The 22738-nt window shown below is 49.3% G+C and overlaps 1 protein-coding gene and 1 long non-coding RNA gene across 2 annotated transcripts; one reads left to right on the forward strand and one right to left on the reverse strand.

The window, feature by feature from the left end:
* Nucleotides 1-9588: 9588 nt before the first annotated feature.
* LOC101177252 lies at nt 9589-11418 on the reverse strand. Its single transcript, XR_178192.3, has 4 exons — nt 10963-11418; nt 10498-10567; nt 10182-10275; nt 9589-10057 (listed from the first exon to the last, which is right to left on the reverse strand). It is a non-coding gene; the product is annotated as an uncharacterized LOC101177252 (long non-coding RNA).
* Nucleotides 11419-15076: 3658 nt separating this feature from the next.
* Nucleotides 15077-17653, forward strand: C4H3orf86 (chromosome 4 C3orf86 homolog). Its single transcript, XM_030810192.1, has 2 exons — nt 15077-15137; nt 17130-17653. Exon 2 carries the CDS (start codon nt 17132-17134, stop codon nt 17627-17629), a length of 498 nt encoding a protein of 165 aa, XP_030666052.1. The 5' UTR covers nt 15077-15137; nt 17130-17131; the 3' UTR covers nt 17630-17653.
* Nucleotides 17654-22738: the final 5085 nt, after the last annotated feature.

Consider the following 22738-nt stretch of genomic DNA (forward strand, 5'->3'; position numbering starts at 1 on the left):
CCTCCTGAGTAGCTGGGACTACGAGTGTGCACCACCACGCCCAGCTAATTTTTGTATTTTTGTAGAGACAGGGTTTGGCCATGTTGCCCAAGCTGGTCTTGAACTGGCCTCAAGTGACCCACCTGCCTCAGCTTCCCAAAGTGCTGGGATTACAGGTGTGAGCCACCGTGCCTGGACTCCTTTTAAAAAAATTATTTTTTGGCGGGGCGCGGTGGCTCACGCCTGTAATCCCAGCACTTTGGGAGGCTGAGGTGGGCGGATCACGAAGTCAAGAGATCGAGACCATCCTGGCTAATGCGGTGAAACCCCATCTCTACTAAAAATACAAAAAATTAGCCAGGCGTGGCAGCGCGCGCCAGTCCCAGCTACTCAGGAGGCTGAGGCAGGCAGATCACGAGGTCAGGATATTGAGACCAGCCAGCCTGGCCAATATGGTGAAACCACATCTCTATGAAAAATAACAAAAATTAGCTGGGTGTAGTGGTGCATGCCTGTAATCCTAGCTACTGGGGAGGCTGAGGCAGGAGAATCACTTGAACCCAGGAGGTGGAAGTTGCAGTGAGCCGCGATCGCACAACTGCACTCCAACCTGGGCGACAGAGTGAGACTCTGTCTCAATTAAAAAAAAAAAGTGAAGTGCAAAATGTGACTGAGGAAATACAATACTCTCCAAATTGCATAATTTTGCCAATTTTTACAGAAACCTGGGGCATCTGTAGAGATAGCGTCAGAAGCATTGGAACGAGAGCACCTCCATGTTGAACAGGGGCTGGGTGAAAGTGTCACAGGTGTTTGAACCAGAGCGACTCCATTTTGAGTGAGGGCTGGGAAAATGAGGCTGAGACTTACTGGCCTGCATTCTCAGAAAGTTAGGCATTCCTGACCTCTAGGATTGAATTGGGACCCCTTTCCTGTAACATATTTCTGGTGACCACAGAAGGGACTATAGTGCAGAAACGTTGACCCAACGACTACCTTTGCGTGTTGGGGTCCTGTAACATATTTCTGGCAAACCACAGAAAGGATGATACTGAAGAAATCCCCACAACCCCAAAGAAATAGACTGCAGCACTGATACTGATTGGACGACTTTGGGTAAGTGATGGGGTACCCGAGTAACAAATGGGATTGGGTTAGAGGCCCAACTTAGGGAGTTGGAGTTTCTCCTAAGACACAGTGGGTTAGAGGCCCCTCTTAATAAAAGGCAAGGACACTTGACTGACCTCAGGTTAGAGGTTACTCCATCCTACTCTTGTCTGTGGAGTAGCTGTCCTTTCACTACTTTACTTTCTTAATAAACTTGTTTTTGCTTTGCACTGCGGACTTGCCCTGAATCCTTTCTTGCACAAGATCCAAGAACTCTCTCTTAGAGTCTGGATCAGGACCCCTTTCCTGTAACAAAATGAGGCTGAGACCTACTGGGCTGCATTCCCAGATGGTTAAGGCATTCTAAGTCACAGAACGAGACAGATTGGTACAAGATCCAGGCCATAAAGACCTTGTTGATAAAACAGGTTGCAGTAAAGAAGCCAGCTAAAACCCACCAGAACCAAGACGGTGATGAGAATGACCTCTGGTCATCCTCACTGCTACCCTCCCACCAGTGCCATGACAGTTTACAGATGCCATGGCAATATCAGGAAGTTACCCTATATGGCCTGGAGAGGGGAGGCATGAATAATCCACCCCTTGTTTAGCATATCATCAAGAAACCATAAAAATGGACAACCAGCAGCCCTCGGGGCTGCTCTATGGAGTAGCCATTCTTTTATTCCTTTACTTTCTTTTTTTTTTTTTTTTTTTTTTTTTTTTTGAGACGGAGTCTCGCTCTGTCGCCCAGGCTGGAGTGCAGTGGCGCAGTCTCGGCTCACTGCAAGCTCCGCCTCCCGGGTTCACGCCATTCTCCTGCCTCAGCCTCTCCGAGTAGCTAGGACTACAGGCGCCCGCCACCACGCCCGGCTGTTTTTGTATTTTTAGTAGAGACGGGGTTTCACTGTGGTCTCGATCTCCTGACCTCGTGATCCACCCGCCTCGGCCTCCCAAAGTGCTGGGATTACAAGCGTGAGCCACCGCGCCCGGCCTTACTTTCTTAATAAACTTGCTTTCTCTTTATGGACTCGCCCTGAATTCTTTCTTGTGTGAGATCCAAGAACCCTCTCTTGGGGTCTGGATTGGGAACATTTTTCGGTAACAAGGGTGCAGGATCATCGTGGAAGGAATATAAAGTCAGATCAGGCTGAATTCTTTGATATGGGATAATTAAGCAGAGATTTGTGGTTCATTGTTTTAACTTGAGAAGCTGAGAATGGCTGTCTTCATTTGCTTGTGAGTTGTTGAAATATGGACCCACTGTAATCCCACCTTGGGAGGCTGAGGTGAGAGGATTGCTTGAGGCCAGGAGTTTGAGACTGGCTTGGGCAATGTAGTGAGAACTCGTCTCCAAAAGAAAAAAAAAAAAATACGGATCCAAACATAACCTGCACTAAATGAGTTGAAATGCAAGAACTTCGTTGGTATACTGTAGAGGAAGATAGTAAACACTTAGGGAGATAAAAATGCTTGAGTATGTATCATGTAAATACCTGCTAACCCACCCAGGGAGGGTCCAGAGGACACTCTTTTCATTAAGACTATGAGAAATAAATTCATTTAGAGAGTGCCAGATATTCTACACAGGCCACATTACAGTAGGAAATGCTCCCTCAAGTGCAGTGGGGCTGATGGAATCCTGAGGAGGCAGGGACCATATGGTAACACTTAGTCACCAAAAACATGATTGGTGTGGTGACTGCCATGGACAGTGCAGCCAAAGCAGGATCCTGAATGGTCTGACCCACAGAGATCTGTGATGTCTGCCTGCTGATCATAGTGTCCTGAGAACTGAAATGGATGGGCTGCCTACTAAAGTTTTACTTGATCCGAGTAAGTAGGAAAGCTCCAGGTCTGGTGAATAGAGAAGTCTGACCTAAATTACCAACACAGAGTTACAATCCCTCAAACAATTCCAAGTCTTGATCTAGTTCACAGACCCACAGCTTCTTGAATAAAGGATAGGTCAGGTCCCTTTGAGGTAGGACCCTGCTGCACTGACAATAATTTATACTTTTTATCTTCCTAGGCCTCCCCAAAGGCACCCAAGGCCATTTATCAGGGTGATTGTGCATTGGGAAGGGCAAATAATTAGACTTTTCTGGGATAACCAGCCTCTAGTTTTGAACTAGCAGTAATTACAGGAGACTCAAAATGCTACCATGGTTCCTCAGAGTATGAGTGTATGGAGGTCAGGTGATCAATGGACTTTTTGGCTCAGATTCATCTCACAGTAGATCTAGTAGATTCCTGAACCCATCCTATGGTTATTTCCCTGGTTCTAGAATGCATAATTAGAAGAGACATAGTCAACAATGGGCAGAATCCCACACTGGTTCCCTGATCCATACAGTAAAAGTAATTCTGGTAGAAAAGGCCAAGTAGAAGCCACTAGAGCTGCCTCATTCGCAAAAATATTAAAGCAAACTAATACCACATTCCTAGAGAGACTGTCGAGGTTAGTACCACCATCAAAAACGGGAACACATCCCCACTTAGCTCACCTACTCAGCCTGTGCAGAAGACAGATGGATCTTGGAGAATGACAAGTGGATTAATTGTAAACTTAATTGACTAGTGACTCCAAGTGCAGGTGCTGTTTCCACATGTGGTTTCAGTGCTGAGCAAACGACACATCTGACAACTGGTTTGCAGATGTTACTGAGCCAGGCCCAGGTTTGTTCTGTTCTCACACAGTAAATCAGTCACTGTGACATGGGTTTTGCAAAAGAGAGAAGAATTATTCACAAGGCTGTCCAGTGAGGAGATGGGAGAATGGCTCTCAAATCCACCTCCCCAAAGATGAGACTTAGATTTATAGGTTAGAGAAGTAGGGTGGTCTAAGGCATGGGGAAAGGTGATTGGCAGTGGGGAAAAATGCAGTCATAATTGGGGTTCATATGACATGTACAGAAAATGGTGGCATTAACATGATCTGAGGGTGGAGTTTTTGGCCCTCTGATGTCAAAAGGCCACCTCTTGGGCATGTGTACAGGCCCAGTTGAAGGGTTGGCGGTCTTAGCTGGTTTGAACTGGACAGGATCTGCCCCAAGTTCCTGAAAAATAGCTCAAGTGATTGTTATGGTGACTTACAAATGTTATCTATAAGGTACCACGTAAAAGTTGAGTTACAGTGTTCAATAGCATAGCCTTCAGCTATCGTGGCCTTTGGCTTCACGGAGAAAAATAACGAAGAGCAAGCAACCAAAAGCAAGCGGGGCAGGCAAAGTGTGGCACACCCGATCTGATTATCCCCTTGGCTGCCCAGTTACCCATCTGGTGAATGTTTCTTTTTCTATACCTGTGAGTAAAGACCATCAAGAACAGTTTGCTTTCAGCTAGATACACCTTCACCACCCTATCTCAAGGCTACCTCAACTCTGCAGCCCAGCTCATGATCTAGTTCCCAGGTCCTTTGAGAACCTTTTCACCCTCAGGACGACACACTGTTCCATTATATTGATGACATTGTGGTCACCGGACCTGGTGTGCAGGGAGTAGCAACTGCTCCAGACATGTTGGGAGACACATAATATGACTCAATGTGGGAAATAAACCCGCAACATGGCTAAGGGCAAATAATGGTTCCAAAACTACTTTCTCTCTCTCTTTTTTTTCTTTTTTGAGACAGAGTCTCACTCTGTAGCCCAAGCTGGAGTGGAGGCAATCTTGGCTCACTGCAACCTCCACCTCCTGGGTACAAGTGAAGCTGCTTCCTCAGCCTCTTGGGACTACTGGTGTGCACCACCACACCTGGCTAATTTTTTTTTTTTTTTTTTGGTAAAGGCAGGGTTTCACCGTGTTAGCCAGCTTGGTCTCGGACCCTTGACCTCAAGTGATCCGTGCACCTCAGCCTCCCAAAGTGCTGGGATTACAGAAGTGAGCCACCGAGCCAGGACTTTTTTTCTCTCTTTCCAATAGTTATGTTCTATATGTTTAAAAGGGACACGAGACAATTTCATATGTGATTTTCTGGATCACATGATAATTCCACATTTAACATTTTGGGGAAATGCCAAACTTTTCCAAAGGGGCTGCCTGGGAGTCTCAGCTCTAGTTCTCAGCCCTCAGCAGCCATTCGTTTCCTCAGTGGGGCCTCAGTGCTGCCTTCCAAAGTCCAGGGCTGCCTTGAGACCTGATCAGGACCGGCTATTTTGCCAGGTGCAGTGCATGATGTTAAAGATCATTCAGAATTTCAAGACCCTGACAGCAGAGCAAGATAGCAGGCGGAGGCCATTCTAAGTTTGGGGCCCCACAGGGCTGCCCAGGCTGCCTGCCTGTGAAGCCAGCCCTGCCTGATGGAGATGCTTTTGCCATGGTGAGAGGGAAAGTGAGCTGATGGTTCTCCACTTTCCCACTCTATCTCTCCAGGTCTGGCTCCTCTAAGGGCAGAAGCCAGAACTTGTTCCCTGAACCTTCTGCAGTCTCCCTCCCTGGGCATTTCTCTCATAACCTCATCAGACCCCCCAGGAATGGCCTGACATGGGTTCTGGAAATAGAACATGGGTTGTCAGAATGGCTCTCTGAGACTTCATTGAGTTGTCTTTCCTATTTCTTTCCTCAACAAAATGTCCACATCCTCAGTCTCCTCTTCTGTCTCAGCGGGAAAGATGAAAAGAACAATGAGGCTTAGGCCAGGCGTGGTGGCTCACACCTGTAATCCCAACACTTTGGGAGGCCGAGGTGGGCAGATCACCTGAAAGTGGGAGTTTGAGACCAGTCTGAACATGGTGAAACCCCGTCTCTACTAAAAATGTAAAAAGTAGCCAGGCGTGGTAGCGGGCACCTGTAAATCCCAGCTACTGGGGAAGCTGAGACAGGAGAATCGTTTGAACCTGGGAGGCGGACGTTGTGGTGAGCCGAGATAGCGCCACTGCACTCCAGCCTGTGCAGCAGAGCGGGGAAAACAAACAAACAAACAAACGATGACCCTTAGCATCCCAGGAAGCTTTGGGTGGTGAGAGATGGAGAGTATCTCCTTCCTGTGGTACTTCAGTTTCCCGTCTCCTTGTTAGGATGTTGCAAAGCTGGTCTGCTGAGGTCTTCTGTGATCTCCTGTGCTTCCTACACTTACACCTGAAAATGAACCTACTGCAGGGATGAATCCATGAGCAGAATTTTAATGAAAAGGAAGCAGACACAAAGGAATCCATGGTGTGTAACTCCACCGACTTAAAATGAAAAACACACACAACAAAGAACAAGCATGATGCTGATGCTGCTTCGCCAGCTCGTTACCTGTTGGGTTCTGCCATTCAGGGATGTAAGAGGGAAGCTGGGATGTTGGAGGACTGGAGTGTGAAGGTAAATTTTAGGTGTCAACTTGGCTGAGCCACAAGGTCCCCAGGTATTTGGTCAAGCGTTATGCTGGGTGTTTCTGTCAGGTTGCTTTGGATGAGATTAACGTTTAAATTTGTGGACTTTGAGGAAAGCAGATTGCCCTCTATCATGTGGGTGGGCTTCATCCGATCACCTGAAGACCTGAGGAGAACAAAAAGTCTGGCTGCCCTAGACTGTGTCTCAGGCAAGAGAGAATTCTTCCGCAGACTGCCTTCAGAGTTCATGCACACCATCCACTAGTCCTGCTCCACAGCAGGTGCCACTGGGCTCTCACTGGAATATGTATTCTCCTGGATCTCCAGTCTGCTCATCCACCCTGAAGATTTGGGAATTGCCAGCCTCCATAATTCTATGAGCCAATTCCTTATCATAAATTCATAAATCCCTCTCTCTCTCTCTCTCTCTCTCTCTGTCTCCCTCCATACACACACACAGACACACACACACACACAAATGAGTGTAGATGTGTTCCAATAAAACTTCATTTAGGGACATTGAAATTTAAATTTCGAGGGCTGGGCATGGTGGCTCAACGCGTGTAACTTGGCATTTTGGGAGGCTGAGGCAGGCAGATCACTTGAGGTCAGGAGTTCGAGACCAGCCTGCCCAACATGGTGAAACCCCGTCTCTACTAAAAATACAGAACATGTAGCCACGTGCAGTGGCTCATGCCTGTAATCCCAGCTGGGAGGCTAAGATGGGAGAATCACTTGAACACAGGAGGCAGAGGTTGCTGTGAGCTGAAATGGTGCCCAGGAGACAGAGCGAAACCCTGTCTCAAAAAAATAAAAAATAAAAAATAAATTTCATATAATCTTCAGGTATATTCATGCATTTACATATTGTCTGTGGTTGTTTTCACCCTTCAGGTCAGAAGTAGCCCACAGCCTTTACACAGTATTTACCACTGTTATAGACATCTTTAAATATGGTTCACTTTTGCCTGTTTTTGTACTTTATGGAAATGAAGTAATAAAGTATTGTCTGTCTTGCATTTTTTGCTCAAAATTATGTTTGTCAGTTTTATGTATGTCATTGCATGTGATGATGCTGTATTTTCATTATATCATGGTATTCTGTGTGTGATGATACCACCGTGGAGCTCCAGCTCACTTTTTTTTCTCTTTCTTTCTTTCTTTTTTTTTTTTGAGACGGAGTCTCACTCTGTCACCCAAGCTGGAGTACAGTGGTAATATCTCGGCTCACTGCAACCTCCGCCTCCCAGGTTCAAGTGATTCTCCTGCCTCAGCCTTCCAAATAGCTGGGATTACAGGCATGCACCACCATACGCAGCTAATTTTTGTATTTTTAGTAGAGACGGGGTTTCACCATGTTGGCCAGGCTGGTCACGAACTGCTGACCTCAGGTGATCCACCTACCTCGGCCTCCCAAAGTGCTGGGAATACAGGCATGAGCCACTGCGCTCAGCCATCCAGCCCACACTTTATGGACATTGGGCCCTGCCTAGTTTTTGTCCTGGCTCGCTGGGGATGGCCTATGTCCAGCTCTATGAAATTTGTAGCCAGCCTTTGAGTTCCTTTTAGCAATGCTTAATTGTGCCAGATCTCTCCATGTTCGCTAATATCATAGGCTTGCTATGAAAAGCAACACCCAAAATCTTGTCTTTGCTAGCAGCACCAGGGCTATCTCCTACAAAGACTGCCTCTTCAGAGCCACAGCTCACAACTGCCTTGGCTGGGGTGTATGAGTGGCTGAGTTTTTCAAACTTGCAAGGCACCAAATTATTCAGTTTGTGTGTGGCAGGCCAGTCAGGGGTTACCTACATTAGCAACACTCTGGGTCCTTCTAGCTCTCCTTGAACACTGGCAAGCTCCAGCCAGAGGCTACTTTTCTCACAGGAGTTTGTTAAAAGCAGCCAAGGAGGAGCCAACAAAACCAGCATTCTGGATTCTCGCCGTTTTCCTAATGCCACAGATTTGGTCAAATTATGATCCACCCTCCAAGCTAACACAGGCTGCAACCTGGCCAAACATTTTACATGAGGTGCCAGCCTCCCCATCTCGAGGACAGGGATACTGCTAAACATTCTACACTGCCCAGTGCTGCCCCAACAACAAGGAATTATCCAGTCCCAAATGTCAAGAGTGCCAAGATTAAGGAACACTGCTTTATTTTATTTTTATTTTTTTTTGAGACAGAGTCTTGCTGTTTTGCCCTGGCTAAAGTGCAGTGGTGCTATCCTAACTCACTGCAGCCTCAAATTCCTAGCCTCAAGTGATCCTCCCACCTTAGCCTCCTGGATAGCTAGGGCTACAGGTGCGTAACACCACACCCAGCTAATTTTTTAAAAACTTTTTTGTAGAGATGGGGGTCTTGCTAGGCTGGTTTGAGCTCCTGGCCTCAAGTGATGCTTCTGTCTTGGCCTCCCAAAATGCTGGAACTACAGGCATGAGCCACGGTGCCCAGACCGAAAACATGCTTTAGAAAGACATTCCTTTAGTCCAGGTCTGCTCCTGGTAAACATTTTATCTTGAAAGTCTTCATAGTTCCCTAATTGTTGAATAATTAGCTGAACATACAAATCTGAGATGTCTGATTTTTTTCAGTGTGTTAATATTATTTCATTAAATTTTATCATTTTTAATTTCAAGTCATCAGGTATTTTCCCTAGCAGCTTTCAAGGTTTGTCTTCAGTGTTTCATGGTTTTGCTACAATATAACTAAGTGTGGATGTTTTCAATTATCCTCTGTGGGATTCAGTGGCATCCCTCACTCTGAGAATTCCTGTTTTCCATCAATTTTGGGAAATTCTCAGCTTTATCTCTTGGATGTAGCCTCCCCTTTCCCTGTGTGATCTCCTAGAACCTGTCTGTGCTCTGTTGGAACTTTTCCTTCAAATGTCCTGTCACCCATCTCTGGACTCCTTAAGGAAGATTGCACTTCAGATCTTGTTCGAGTTCACTTGGCCCCTCTGCTACCTGCATCTTATCTTTTTTTGTGTGTGGGTGATGGAGTTTTGCTCTGTCGCCCAGGCTGGAGTGGTGTGATCTCAGCTCACTGCAACCTCTACTGCGCCCGGCCTGCTAACTGCATCTTATCTGATGTTTAATCTGTCTGTTGAGTTTTTATTTCTAATGATATTTTTCATCTCCAAAATGGGAAAAGCACATGTTAGCACAAATAATGAAACATTGGATATTGTTTTCTAAGGAATTTATTTGAAAGAATTATATCTATGGAAAATAAATATTCCAAAAAAGCTCTGAATTTTAGATGTTGAGATATTTCAAAGGTCAAACCAGGCCATGATTTGTGCTGGGCTGAAGGCCTGTGAGGACCCCATGCAGGACCCCAGTGTGATGGTCACAGACTGGAGGATGACCTTCTGGGGGCTGAAGGACATCACCTTTTTGGACAAATCATAAATGTAGGAAAGCTCTGGGGCTGGGCGGGGGTGGCTTGGGGGATGGGAAATGTGGGGCTCAGTGGCACAGGGAGTGGTACCTGTGGCCCACACTTTCGGGGAGGGTCTGGGAGGGGGGAGCGCAGGATGCTTGTGTCAGGCAGTGGCAGAGGGCTCCTGGCTTCAGCAGGCACCGGGTCAATGCTTCTTGGGCCGCTTTCTCTTAGGTAAGGCAGCAGCAGGGGGTGTCCCTGGACTCAGTGCCTGTGTGGGAACACGAGATGGGCCTCTGGGACAGGGAGGAGCCACCTCCCCAGGCCCACATCCAGACAGGGGTCCACATTGCAGGCTCCGCAGAGAAGCAGGAAATGGTGCAGGAGGATCTAACCTGGATGCAGGGTAGGTTATTTGTTCTGTGACTTCATTTGCCCACGTGCATGTGAGTAGAGGCTTGTTCCTTGACCCAATTGACTTGTAGACATCTGAAGGAGAGGAAAGACAGCCTGAGTGAGTTCTCCATCAGTGGGCAATAGAGGAACACACCCTCATGCTGCACACCTTCGAAGAAACTGTGTGGTCTGTGGACTTCAACAAACTAACCCATGCTCCAGGGGTACAGACTTTGTCAGACACTTTAAAAGCTTTTCCAAGAATAGGAGAGGACTCATAAGCTGTCCCAAGTGAATTTGTAGGTTTGAACAAACCTTCAGTAAGAAACACGGTGGACACCTCCAAGTCATCCTCTCCTGACACACGTTTGTCAAAGTCCATTTCCTGTGAATTTATAGATTCTATTAGTTTTTATTTATTTATTTATTTTTTGAGACAGAGTTTCACTGTTGTCGCCCAGGCTGGAGTGCAATGATGCAGTCTTGGCTCACTGCAACCTCCGCCTCCCTGGTTCAAGTGATTCTCCTGCCTCAGCCTCCCAAGTAGCTGGGACTACAGGCGTGTGCCACCACAACTGGCTAATTTTTTGTATTTTTAGTAGAGGGGGGTTTCACCATGTTGGCCAGGCTGGTCTCGAACTCCTGATCTCAGGTGATCCACCCGCCTTGGCCTCCCAAAGTGCTGGGATTACAGGCATGAGCCACTGCGCCCGACCGGTTCTATTACTTTTATAAGGTATGAAGAGATAATCCTTCCTGGTGAAATCTGAAAGTCCTTACCTTCTAGGTTACTGAGGTTTCAAGGTCTGAGCAGCCGATTGGCTGTTTGATGTGAGGTGGAGAAGATGGGCCTGGTCAAAGGGGCAGCCTTTGGGTTGGAACTGGATGCCCAGTGTGTCTGGGAGAAGGAAGGCAGTGAAGGGAAGGACCCTGAAAAGGAGTGGCGGAAGACTGGCAGTCCCTTCACCCCACAGCCCTCTGCTTTATTCTCTGGCAGCTGTCCCTGACCTTTGTGACATCAAGGTCCCAGCCAATCACGGCGCTCACTCCTGCTCTCCCAACAGCCTCCAAGGCAAATCCCTGGAGACTCCACCCACTGAGCTCCTCCCTTGGGGTTCTCTAAGCACTCTGAATTTGTGGACAAAAGCCCCTTTACTACCAGCATAACTACATACTTCACTTGCACAAGTTGGCATGCCTGGGTGAGGGCAATTATTTTAGTCATATGAGCTTCGATTTCTGGAAGAGTCAATTCAGTTTTTGAGAGTGCTCTATATTTCAAGGGTGAATTTATACCTGTTATTTTATTTTATTTATTTATTTTTGAGAAAGGGTCTTGCTCTGTCATCCAGGCTGGAGTGCAGTGGCACGATCTTGGCTCACTGAAGCCTCCGCCTCCTGGGTTCAAGCGATTCTTGTGCCTCAGCCTCCCGAGTAGCTGGGACTACAGGCATGTGCCACCACGTCCAGCTAAGTTTTGTATTTTTGGTGTAGAGATGGGGTTTCACTATGTTGGCCAGGCTGGTCTCGAACTCCTGGCTTGAAGTGATCTACCTGCTTCGGCCTCCCAAAGTGCTGGGATTACAGACGTGAGCCACCATGCCCGGCCAAAATTTTTTATTTTAAATAAGTTATGGAAATGATGAAAACATTTCATTTATAAAATAAATGTGGGCCGGGCGCTGTGGCTCACGCCTGTAATCCCAGCACTTTGAGAGGCCGAGCACTTTGGGAGACCTCAGGTGGATCACCTGAGGTCAAGAGTTTGAGACTAGCCTGGCCAACATGGTGAAAACCCATCTCTACTAAAAATACAAAAAATTAGCTGGGCATGGTGGCACACACTTGTAATCCCAGTTACTCGGGAGGCTGACAGGAGAATCGCTTGAACCTGAGAGATGGAGGTTGCTGTGAGCCGAGATTGTGCCACTGCACTCCAGCCTAGGGACAGAGTGAGGCTCCATCTCAAAAATAAATAAATAAATAAATAAATAAAATTAATATAGGAAACTTAGGAAGCTTGAATTATGAGAAATCTAATTTTGGTCTGGAATAAGCCAAAATATTGTACTAACATTTTTTTTAAAAAGATAAACTAATAATTAAAGAGTGAATCATGCTAACGTTTTCCTTTATTTTGAAGTTGGCGTCTTTTCTTATGTCGTAGCTAGTTTAAAAGGTTATCCGGGAAATACATTTTCTAGTGTCCATAAAAAAATAGTTCAATAACTTTTTTCTTTAGACAATTTAGACTTTACCTGAACTAAAAATTCCTAGAATATATGCGTAACGGCTGAATGTAATTTTTGTTAAGTCTTTCATGTTTTCAAAAGAGGGAAAAGGAGAGGAAGTGGGATAGAAAAAAATGAGAGGGAGCTGGCTTTAGACAAATAACTGATCATTTTTCTCTGTAAGAAGAGGGATGAAAGTTTAGACATATATACAATACACACACGAGAGTGTCCTATATCTGGTTTTGACATAATTTCAGTTCGTGACAATTCTATCAAGCCATACAATTTTTTAAAAGCCAGAATGTATTAATCTCCAATGTATGGAAAGGAAGGAAGTGATGCCTCTCTGTGAAACAAAATGATCTGTCATTTAGGCAAACAAGACAAAGATTTTCTTCATGAGGGGTCTTTTATTCTTGATATCCAGAGTCTCCTTAAAATGTTTAGCTAAGGCCAGGTGCGGTGGCTCATGCCTGTAATCCCAGCACTTTGGGAGGCCAAGGCCGGTGGATCATGAGATCAGAAGATCGAGACCATCCTGGCTAACAGGTAAAGCCCTGTCTCTACTAAAAATACAAAAAAAATTAGCCAGGCATGGTGGCGAGCCCCTGTAGTCCCAGCTGCTCAGGCGACTGAGGCAGGAGAACGGCGTGAACCCAGGAGGCGGAGCTTGCAGTGAGCCGAGATCGCGCCACTGCACTCCAGCCTGGGCAACGGAGCGAGACTCTGTCTCAAAAAAAAAAAAAGTTTAGCCAAATATTGATGTTTATACAATAGAGTGATTTGCCAGCCAACATTTTTGTTTACCCAACATAATGACAGTTTTGGACCTGAAGCCTTTCACAAAATGTGGAAAGGGCATTGGAAATGTCAACATTTAAAGATGCTTGGTCAGGCACGGTGGCTTATGCCTGTAAGCCTAGCACTTTGGGAGGCTGAGGTGGGTGGATCACTTGAGGTCAGGAGTTTGAGACCAGCCTGGCCAACATCGTGAAACTCCGTCTCTACTACAAATACAAAAATTAGTCTGGCGTGGTAGCACATGCCTGTAATCCCAGCTACTCAGGAGTCTGAGGCGGGAGAATCACTTGAACCTGGGAGGGGGAGTTTGCAGTGAGCTGAGATGGTGCCATTGCACTGCAGCCTGGGCAACAGAGACTCCATCTCAAAAAAAAAAAAAAAAATGATGCTCATGAGGGAAAAGATGCTCCGATTTCATATTAATTATAGCTAAAGAATATTTTAGAGAAGCATTTTTTGAGTCCAAATTGTGTTTAGGAGCCTCCTCATACCAATTAAAGACAGCAGACCATTGGATATTCAGAATTTTGCTTTGTTTTTGTATTTTATATATCAGAGTTTCCCCAAAGTGATCATTATAATTCTAAATTATCTTTGGGGAAATTGTGCCAGTTAGAAAGCTATGCACATAAGGGGAGCCAGTGTTTGGCCTGAAAGAGGCTGAGTTTTCGATAGAAAAGACTCCATGGGAACTTCAGCATGTCCACAGGGTGGTACTTGTGTGACACTGCGTCTTGGAGCCAGCCAAAGACTAACCGGCATTCAGGGTTGTCCAAGGCTTGGAAGACAAAGCCCTCAGAGCACACTGATCAAGAGCTGGACGCCATGGTGGGAGCAATAAGCTCTTAAGCTTGCCAATATTCACAGCAAGGGGGTTTCCAAGATCAGCTGGGGGAAGGTAATGGAGTGAGTTAGAGTTTCCTGGGGAAACCGCCCCTGTGTGGACCGAGGTGGAGAGGCCCTGGGGAGGAAGGGAGGAAGCACACCCGGCCTCACCAAGCACAGTGTGGGAGCAGGCAAGCTGAGCCAGGGAGGGAAGAGGGGACAGAGCCTTCTCCTTCACCTTAGCAATGGCCTCAAGCTACGGACAGGCCTGCAGCAGTCTCTGGGAAGGCCCAAGGCTACTAGCACCAATGGGGAAAGGCTGCTGGGCAAACCCGTGGGGGCTGGGAAGGGATTCATTTCTCACTCAGCTCCAGCAGCCCTATGGACTGCCCCACATCGGGTGGGCACCATCAGGCAGGTGAGGAGAGGAGAAAAGCCTGCTTGGGTGACCTGGGGCCAGTCCAGGAGGACGACTGTTCTATCTTCTGCCAGCACCATGGGCTGGCTCCATGGGACACACAGCAGCCGCTGGGTCCACAGAGTGGGGAACCTGGTGAGGATTCAAGGTGGGCCTGGGCTGGGCGGTCCCAGTAAGCAGCTGGTGACATGGGGAGCTGCATCTAATTCTCACGGAGACCAGGGTGTGAAGAGGGTGTGAGGCTCAGCAAGCCAGACCCAGGGGAGTAGGGAGCAGATCACAAGATATTCCTAATCCAGGTAGCCCTGGCTACCATTATACTGAACACAAACCAACCCTGTCAGAGGACATTGCCCTTGTTTGTAAATTTGGGTTCTAGAAAAAAACCCCGATGCTGTTTTTGGAGCCATGTGATGGGATGCTGGAAATCAGGCAGGGAAAGGCAATGGCAGGCACACTTCCAGGTTGGGGGCATCAGGCACTGTGACAGCGAGGACGGCGCAGGGATGAGTGGGGAGCTTCCCTGCAGGGATCTGAGATCGCCAGGCAGAAGCTAGGCTGGGATAGGCTGGCATTACACAACAAAGATTAGATTGCAGGGGGCCCAGAATTCTAATGCTCCTCCTGCTCTCTGAAGCTCCCTCCACAGACTCCTCCTCCCCAGAACCTTCCAACAGGTAAGCTTCAAATCCTTCATACCTATCCGGTTCCCTAGCTCCTGGCCAGCCTCTAACTGTTGAGCCCCCAAACCCCCTGTTTCCAACCACCCTGAATCAGGGGTTCCCTGCAGGTTGTGCTGACTCCCCCATGGCCTTGTGGCCACCAGGGGATGCTGGGGAAATCCTCTCTGCCTGAGCAAATCAGAACTTCCTGTAGGACGCAGGTGTCAGGATCAGCTTCTGATTCAGCTGGTTGATATTCTAGGTAGCCCACCTTGAAGTTTCTCAGGATTGACAGTCATTGTGTCCGTTCTAAAGAAGGTGAAAGAATTTGATGGAAAGAAAGTAGGAAGAGTCACCCAGGCTGGAGTGCAGTGGCGTGATCTCGGCTCACTGCCAGCTCCGCCTCCCAGGTTCACGCCATTCTCCTGCCTCAGCCTCCCAAGTAACTGGGACTACAGGCCCCCGCCACCACACCTGGCTAATTTTTTTGTAGTAGAGACGGGTTTCACCATGTTTGCCAGGATGGTCTCAATCTCCTGACCTCATGATACACCCGCCTTGGCCTTCCAAAGTGCTGGGATTACAGGTGTGAGCTACTGCACCTGACCAGGAAATGACTTATTCTTACAAATGACCACAGGTATGGCTGCTTGATACAACATCCATTTATTTATTATTTATTTATTAATTTATTTAGAGATGAGGTCTCCCTCTGACATCCAGGCTGGATGGAGCGTAGTGGTACAATCTCAGCTCACTGCAGCCTTGACCACCCCGGGCTCAAGCGATTCTCCCACTTCAGCCTCCTGAGTAGCTAGGACCACAGGTGGATGCCACCACACCTAGCTAATTTATTTCTATTCTTCTTATTATTATTATTATTATTTGTAGGGATGAGTTCTCCCTATGTTGCCCAAGCTGGTCTGGAACTCCTGGGCTTAAGCAATCCTCCCACCTCCCAGTGTTGGGATTACAGGTATGAACCATCGAACCAGCCACAACACCCATTTATTATCTCATACCACTGAAGTCCCTAAGTCAGAAAGCATGGCTCTGTTTAGGGTCTCCCAAGATTAACATCAAGGTTTTGTCTACCTCCAGCTTTTATTGGGAGCACTGGGGAACATCCACTTCCAAGCTTGTTTTGTTGACACAATTTCCAGTAAGCCCTTTCCATTGTCAAGCCAGCAACTGTGGGTTGAGTCCTTCTCATGCTTAGAATCTCTCTCACTTCTCCTGCTGCTGCATCTCTGTGATGCCAGTCAGAGAAAGCTGTCTGCTTTTTAGGGCTCGAGTGATTAGATGGGGCCACTTGCATAATCCAGGATAATATTTCTAGTTTAAGATCCATAATTTTAATTACATCTGCAAAGTCCCTTTTGCCATATAATGAAACACAGTTGTGGGTTCCAAGGATTAGGGCAGGGCCGTCTTTGGGGGACCATTCTGCTGACCACACATGGTCATGTTTGTGTAAAATTTGCCAGAGTGATTTTTTTGGTCTTCTTTTGTATCAGATTCTCCATCCTTCTCTTAATTGAAGACTGTGTTTTTCAAGCTATGGTTCATCATTGCTGCTTTCCTTACAAAATGAATTCAAATGGCAATCAGCATTTTCTTAAGGAATGTAGTAGATTTAATTACATAAAAAGAATTGAAAATATCAGAGACTATTGTACATAACTATTTACATTCCATGAGATTATTAGTATACACACACATCTCTGAACTAGGTCAGGACGTAAAGTATACTTAGTATACTTGGTTAAGATGAAAATATTTTGAAAAGACCATTTAAGAAGAAAATGACCCTAGAATTCATCCGGAGGTTCCAGTTAGGCCTGTCCCTGTCCCAGGAAGGCTTGGTGCTCCGGGAGAGAGAGTGAGTCCCCTGGTGAGAGGTTCAGGCTGAGGGAAGCCCAGGCCCTGGCAGTTCCCCCTGACCCTCCACCCGACATATGGAGGCTGGAAGGCCCACCTGTGTTGCCTCACTTTTCTCCCTTTTAGGTATGTCTAGAGGTCAGTTTGGACAGGGGCAGGAACCTCTAGACATGTTTTTCTGGGTGAACGAGATAAGCGGAGAAATCACCTACCCCCCGCAGAAGGCAGATGCACCTGCTGTTTCTCCTGAGAGCCCACAACAGAAGCCCCCATCTCAGCCCAGGAGTATGCGGGGGGCTCCTTGCAGTCCCCAGGGCCCGCCTGCACAGAGGCCTGCCCCTGCACCTCCATCTAAGGCTTCTCTGAAAGACTCAGGCCCAAGAAAACCCTGCCCATCTGCGCCAACCTGGGGCCAGGCCAAAGCCGGAGGAGCGAGGAGCCCCCCACCGTTCTCAGCAATCCCTGTCATGATCTCATCACCAGGAGTGACTCCGCCCGTACTCGGGACCCTGGGACCAGCCCCTCAGCCACTGGTCTCCACCTCTCCTCTCAGCCCTTCTGCACTCTGGGCCTTCACCTGCAAGCTGAAAAATGTCCTTACTGGGAATAACTGGTTTTCTTTTTGAATCTTAAGAAAATTTGTCTGGCTACACTCTTTAAGCACCTTCCTGAGCCACCCGTGGCCAGGCTCTGCAGGCTGCAACTGCCTGGCCCCGTCTGCCTTCCCCGGAAGCACAGGACTCACCCCACAGGTCTCACAGGAACATGCCCAGTGCTTTCAAACCCAGTAAAATTTTACTTAGATTTTGACATAACGTTTCCTAGAGCTTCCTTTACCTTCCTTTAAAATACCAAGCCATCTTGGTATTTTACTCTTAATTCTTTGGGCTTCTGACATTGGTGTCAAAGCAATATGTTTAGTTTCCAGCTGGAGCCAGGAGACCTCCTTGGGTGGGGATGGGAACAAGCCAGGATGACGGACCTGCAGGCCCAGTGTCCCTGGGGCACAGCCTGGGGCCTCCTGGGCTTGAGGACAGCACTCAGGGCAGGGAGGGGCTGGGGCCCTGCATGGAGCTCCCTTTTGAGACAGCCTGAGGCTGGAGGAAGCCAGCAGTGGATACCACACTTTTAGGTAGGGTCACCCCCATCCCCAGCTCTGTGTTTTCTCTGGGTACTGCCTTTCAGCCCTCCAGGCATGGAGTGACTCAGGCAGTGTGGGAAGCAGCCCCGTCACAGACCTGGCCCTCCTTGATCAGGCCGGCTGAGGGCTGGAGGAAGCCTCGGGGGTACAGGAGTGCATCCTGGGGGAAGGACACAGACCTGGCCTGGGCACACAGAGTGACCTGGTTTGAGGAGGAGCTGCTGGAGAAGCCCCACTAGTGTCTCTGAACAGGTGCTAGGTGGCTCCAAATTGTACCGGAGCAGCTCCAGGTGAAATGTGTCATCAGGATTGCCTTAAGTACATCAGGAACACTAAAGAGGAGTGGGGCATGCAGAGCAACGTCAGGTAGGTGCGGCCAGAATTGGACGTGCCAGCCCGGCAGGCATCTCTGAGCCTTAGCCAGCCTTGCAGTGCATCCTTGGCTTTGCCAGTGGAGCATTGTGCCCTGCCACGAGAAGCTTGATTTGCTGGGTACCAAGGAAGTGGACTTCTGAGGGCGAGGAAGAACAGAGCTACCTAAAAGAGGAGACCCTGGTGCTCCCGGCTCATGGGTGTCTAACCACAGAGTCCTGGTGGAGAAATACCCTCCCCTGCCCCTCAGCAGGCTGCACCAGCTCAGCCCTGGAATCATCACACCCAGGCGGCTCCCAGGTCTCATCTGATTCTTGGCCGGACCCAGGCCTCCAGAGCCTTTCATCCTAGGTGGGGCAGGTCAGAGGTCAAAGGTTAGGGTGTGGCTCCGCGTCTCTTTCCGACTAGGGCTTCTATGTTATTCCAGGAAATGGGCCCATGGAGGACCCTGACCCTTCTGAGAGTTCTCTGAGCTGGGGGCAGGGGCCTGGGATCCAACCTCAAATCTGCAGCCACTACATCCTGTGACGTCGGCAGGATTCTGCCTACCTTGGCCTCAGTTTCCCTCCCTGCACAATATGGGAGTGAGCAAGCCAGTTTGTCAAGCCTGCTCAACCTACAGGCTGTGACAAACACTGGGAACACGAGGTAGCATGGAGGTCAGCCCCAGGCTGGGGTCAGCTGATCCTGAGGGCCTGGCTGCTTCTGAGGGTGACAGAGGGCAGGGCCCATCAGCTCCACAGGGTGGGCAGGAGGACTGGTGTGCACTCCCTGTGCCCCTTGCAGGGTGGCCTTGATGAAGTCCTTGGTGTCACTGCTGGTGGGCACTCACGAGGTGTTCCAGGACATCCACTTGTGCGTGGCAACATGGCCAGCAAACAATGGAGAGCAGGCCAGGCTGGAGGGCAGAGGGAGGGCCGGAGCCTGCAAGGTCATCTGGGCCCTGGGCCTTGGAGGGAAAGGTTGCCAGGGCAGGGGCTGTGGGTCTCTCGGGCAGGGTGACTGGGACCAGGGCCTCCAATCCTAACCTGGCATGGGCTCTTAAGCCTCATGCTCCTCCAACCCACAAGAGCCCAGCAAGTGTCATAGAGATGCCCAGAGAGATACAAGCCCAGCCTGCAGCAGGAATCTGAGTTCACCCTGGGGTGGGGATCAGGGCTCAATGTACACCAGCAGAGTCTCCAGGGCAACAAATCCCCTGGACGAGCCACCATGCTCTGCCCTGTGGCCTGGCAGGGCCACTTCTGCTGACAGTGGATGTATGAAAAAACCTGGGCAGCAGTTTCCTATCAAAGTTGGCCTTGTTGCCCATTTCCAAGACAGTTATCAGTTTGAGCTCTCAGAGTCTCTAATCCGGAAAGGCAACCGACAGTGGGTGTGGGCCCCCCTTCACGTGGGCTTGGTGCCCTGTGTTGGGTGACGGGGGTCTTGCAGTTAATAAAATCAGTAACTTCACCCCAGGCCAGGATATGTTTGTGTGTGTGGTAGGGAAAGAGTAGGGGGGATGGAAGTGGGATGAGTAGGGATCTGTGGGTGATCTCATTCTTCCACTCCCTGAAAGATGAGGAGATGGAGGGTCAGAGGTGGAGAGACTCTAAGCCACACAACTGTGAGGAGAGGGGCTATTTGGTCATGGAATTCACATTCTGCCCCCAGTGGCAGGAGTGGGAATTGGGGGGATCTTGGGAGTCAGGTGTCCTTGGGGATCACAGACCATAGAGACAAAAGCTGTCAGGCCTGGGCAGGGAGGGTGCCCAGGCTATGCATTCAGCTGACTTGCTCCTTGGGGGTTTGTTCTGAGATCCCACTCAGCTGAGCTGAACTTGCTGCATTGTGGCTCGGATAGGGTGATGTTTTGAGTAAAGCCCAAATCTCAGGTTTTCATGTCTCCCAGTCAGAATTTGTGTCAGGGGGTGGTGGCCTGTTTGGGGCAGAGATGACGGAAGGGTGAGGGGGTTCCAGGTCTGTATTAGTCCGTTTTCACACTGCTGATAAAGACATACCAAAGACTGGGTAATTTACAAGATGTTTAATGGACTCACAGTTCCACGTGGCTGGGGAGGCCTCACAATCATGGGGGAAGGGGAAAGGCACACCTTACATGGTGGCAGGCAAAGAGAGAGTGAGAGCCAAGTGAGGGAACCCCTTTATAAGGGAACCCCTTATAAAGCCATCAGATCTTGTGAGACTTATTCACTACCACAGAACAATATGGAGGAACCACTCCCATGAGGCAATTATCTCCCACCAGGTCCCTCCCACAACACATGGGGATTATGGGAGTGACAATTCAAGATGAGATTTGGGTGGGGACACAGCCAATCCATATCAAGGTCATCTGAGGGTTGTGCACCAAGGAGGTGATTCCTGGGGAAGAGCTGAGTGTCCTGAGACTGCCAGGTCTGGAGGAGGAGACACAGGGTCTAGCAGGGGCTATCCCGCAGGGACCGTGGGGTCAGTGGAGAGCTCAGTGGGGAGCCCCAGGGGCAGATTTCAGTTCCATTCGGAAGAGGTTTTGCTTGTTCAGAGCTGCACCCCACCTTGTGAGCTGCTTGGTAAGTGAGTGAGTGCTCCATCACTGCAGGCATGCAAGCAGAGTCTGGGCAAGCCCTGCTAGGGCCTCCCAGGCTGCAGATGGCTACAGGGTCCTACTGACCACACACTCTTACCAGGACTGGGAGTGGCCTGAGCCAAGCACTCTCCTGTCCAGGGGCATCCAGGCGCTGTCCTCCCCTTCCTCCCTCAGCTGCTGGGTATGCGTCTTCAGGTGTGGCTAAAGGACGGGGTGTTCAGGGAGAGACCCAGTCCTCTGCCCCCAGCCACCTTATCTGCTCACTCACCATCTCTAGTGCCTTCTGACTCAAGGACTGCTCTCACATCTGCTCTTTCCCAGCTCTGTGCCTCTCCCCCAGCCACTCAAGTGGCTTCTCCCATGTGAAATGCTCCCTCTTGCTTTCCTTTGCAGGCCTGGAGTCAAGGACAAGTCCCCCTGGGTCAGAGCTCCGTGCAATGCAGTTGCAGAGTTTGGATGCCTGGCTCTGAGGGCCAAGGTGAGGCACAGGAGGAGCCACTGGGTCCTGAGGCATGGGGAGGGCATCCTGGAGGGCAGGAACAGCTTGAGCAAAGCTATGGAGGCGGGAAGCTGAAACAGAGCAGGTCAGGGCGCTAGCTGGCGCAGCAGGTCCAGCTGCAGATATGGGCAGGAAGAGGTGAGGTGTGAGTGGGAGGCTTTTAAGAGACCCATTGAGGAGCTACGACTGTTTCTTCCTTCCTGGAGAGCCACAGAAGGTGTTTGAGCAGGGAGTGCAGTTCTGAAAGTGTGAAGGGTGGGCAGGGGAGCGCTCAAGGGCTGAGATGGTGTAGATATCTGCAGGGACAGGCCATCTGCGCAGGTAGATAGAGTGGTGGAGAGAGGGTGGGAAGCTGGGGCAGAGTTGACATGGAGGCCTGGAGTGATGGGCAGGGAGCAGGATGGAGAGGGGTGGGGACAGTCTCCTTGGCTTCTGTCACTACACTCTTCTTGAACAGGCCCTCCAGCAGCTCCTTTGACACTGGGGCTCTGGTGGAGGAAAATATTGGTGTGGCTGGAACCTGATCTGGTCCCTGTCCTCCAAACACCTGTGGCCTATGGTGGGCAGGCCTCGGAGTGATCTTTGCTGTGGGTGGGGGCTTTGCTGGGAAGTTGGTGTTCAGGTGCCCGGTGGTGGCCAGGGAGGGGCACCAGGACAGTGGACCAGGAGCCCCTAAGGGGCTAACCCTAAGGACTATCAGCACCCTCAGCTTGGAAGTGGGTCTTGTCCCCCGAAAATGAACTCAGCAGGGCAGGGAAACTTACTTCCGGGTTCTCTGCTAGAAATTGAAGGTGCCCGTGACCCTCCCATGACCCTTCCCCAGTGAGGCTTCCAATGCCTGCTGGACCAAGCCAAGAGAAGACATTCAGAGGGTCCTCGACAAAGGATGTTAAGGGCCTCCAGAAGACATGACTGCCCTTTGACCTGCAGGGCCCCTATTCCTACCTTGTGCCAGGTCCCTGTGGGCTGGAGTTTGCTTTAGTGATGGCCTGATGCTGAGCCATGCTCCCTGGACCTGAATGTCCTCATCGGTGACCTACATGGATGGAGGTCCAGGAATGGGGGGGTTAGAACCCATGAACTTGGGTCACTTGGATACCAACCTCATGGACAAGGGCAAGTGGCCCTTGGGAGCCTGTCATAGCCCTCAG

The sequence above is a fragment of the Nomascus leucogenys genome, chromosome 4 (assembly GCF_006542625.1).
Source record: "Nomascus leucogenys isolate Asia chromosome 4, Asia_NLE_v1, whole genome shotgun sequence".
Classification (NCBI taxonomy): Eukaryota; Metazoa; Chordata; class Mammalia; order Primates; family Hylobatidae; genus Nomascus; species Nomascus leucogenys.

Excerpts from the sequence above, each read along its gene's own strand:
- C4H3orf86 (XM_030810192.1), top strand. The coding sequence starts at position 17,132 with ATGTCTAGAGGTCAGTTTGGACAGGGGCAGGAACCTCTAGACATGTTT.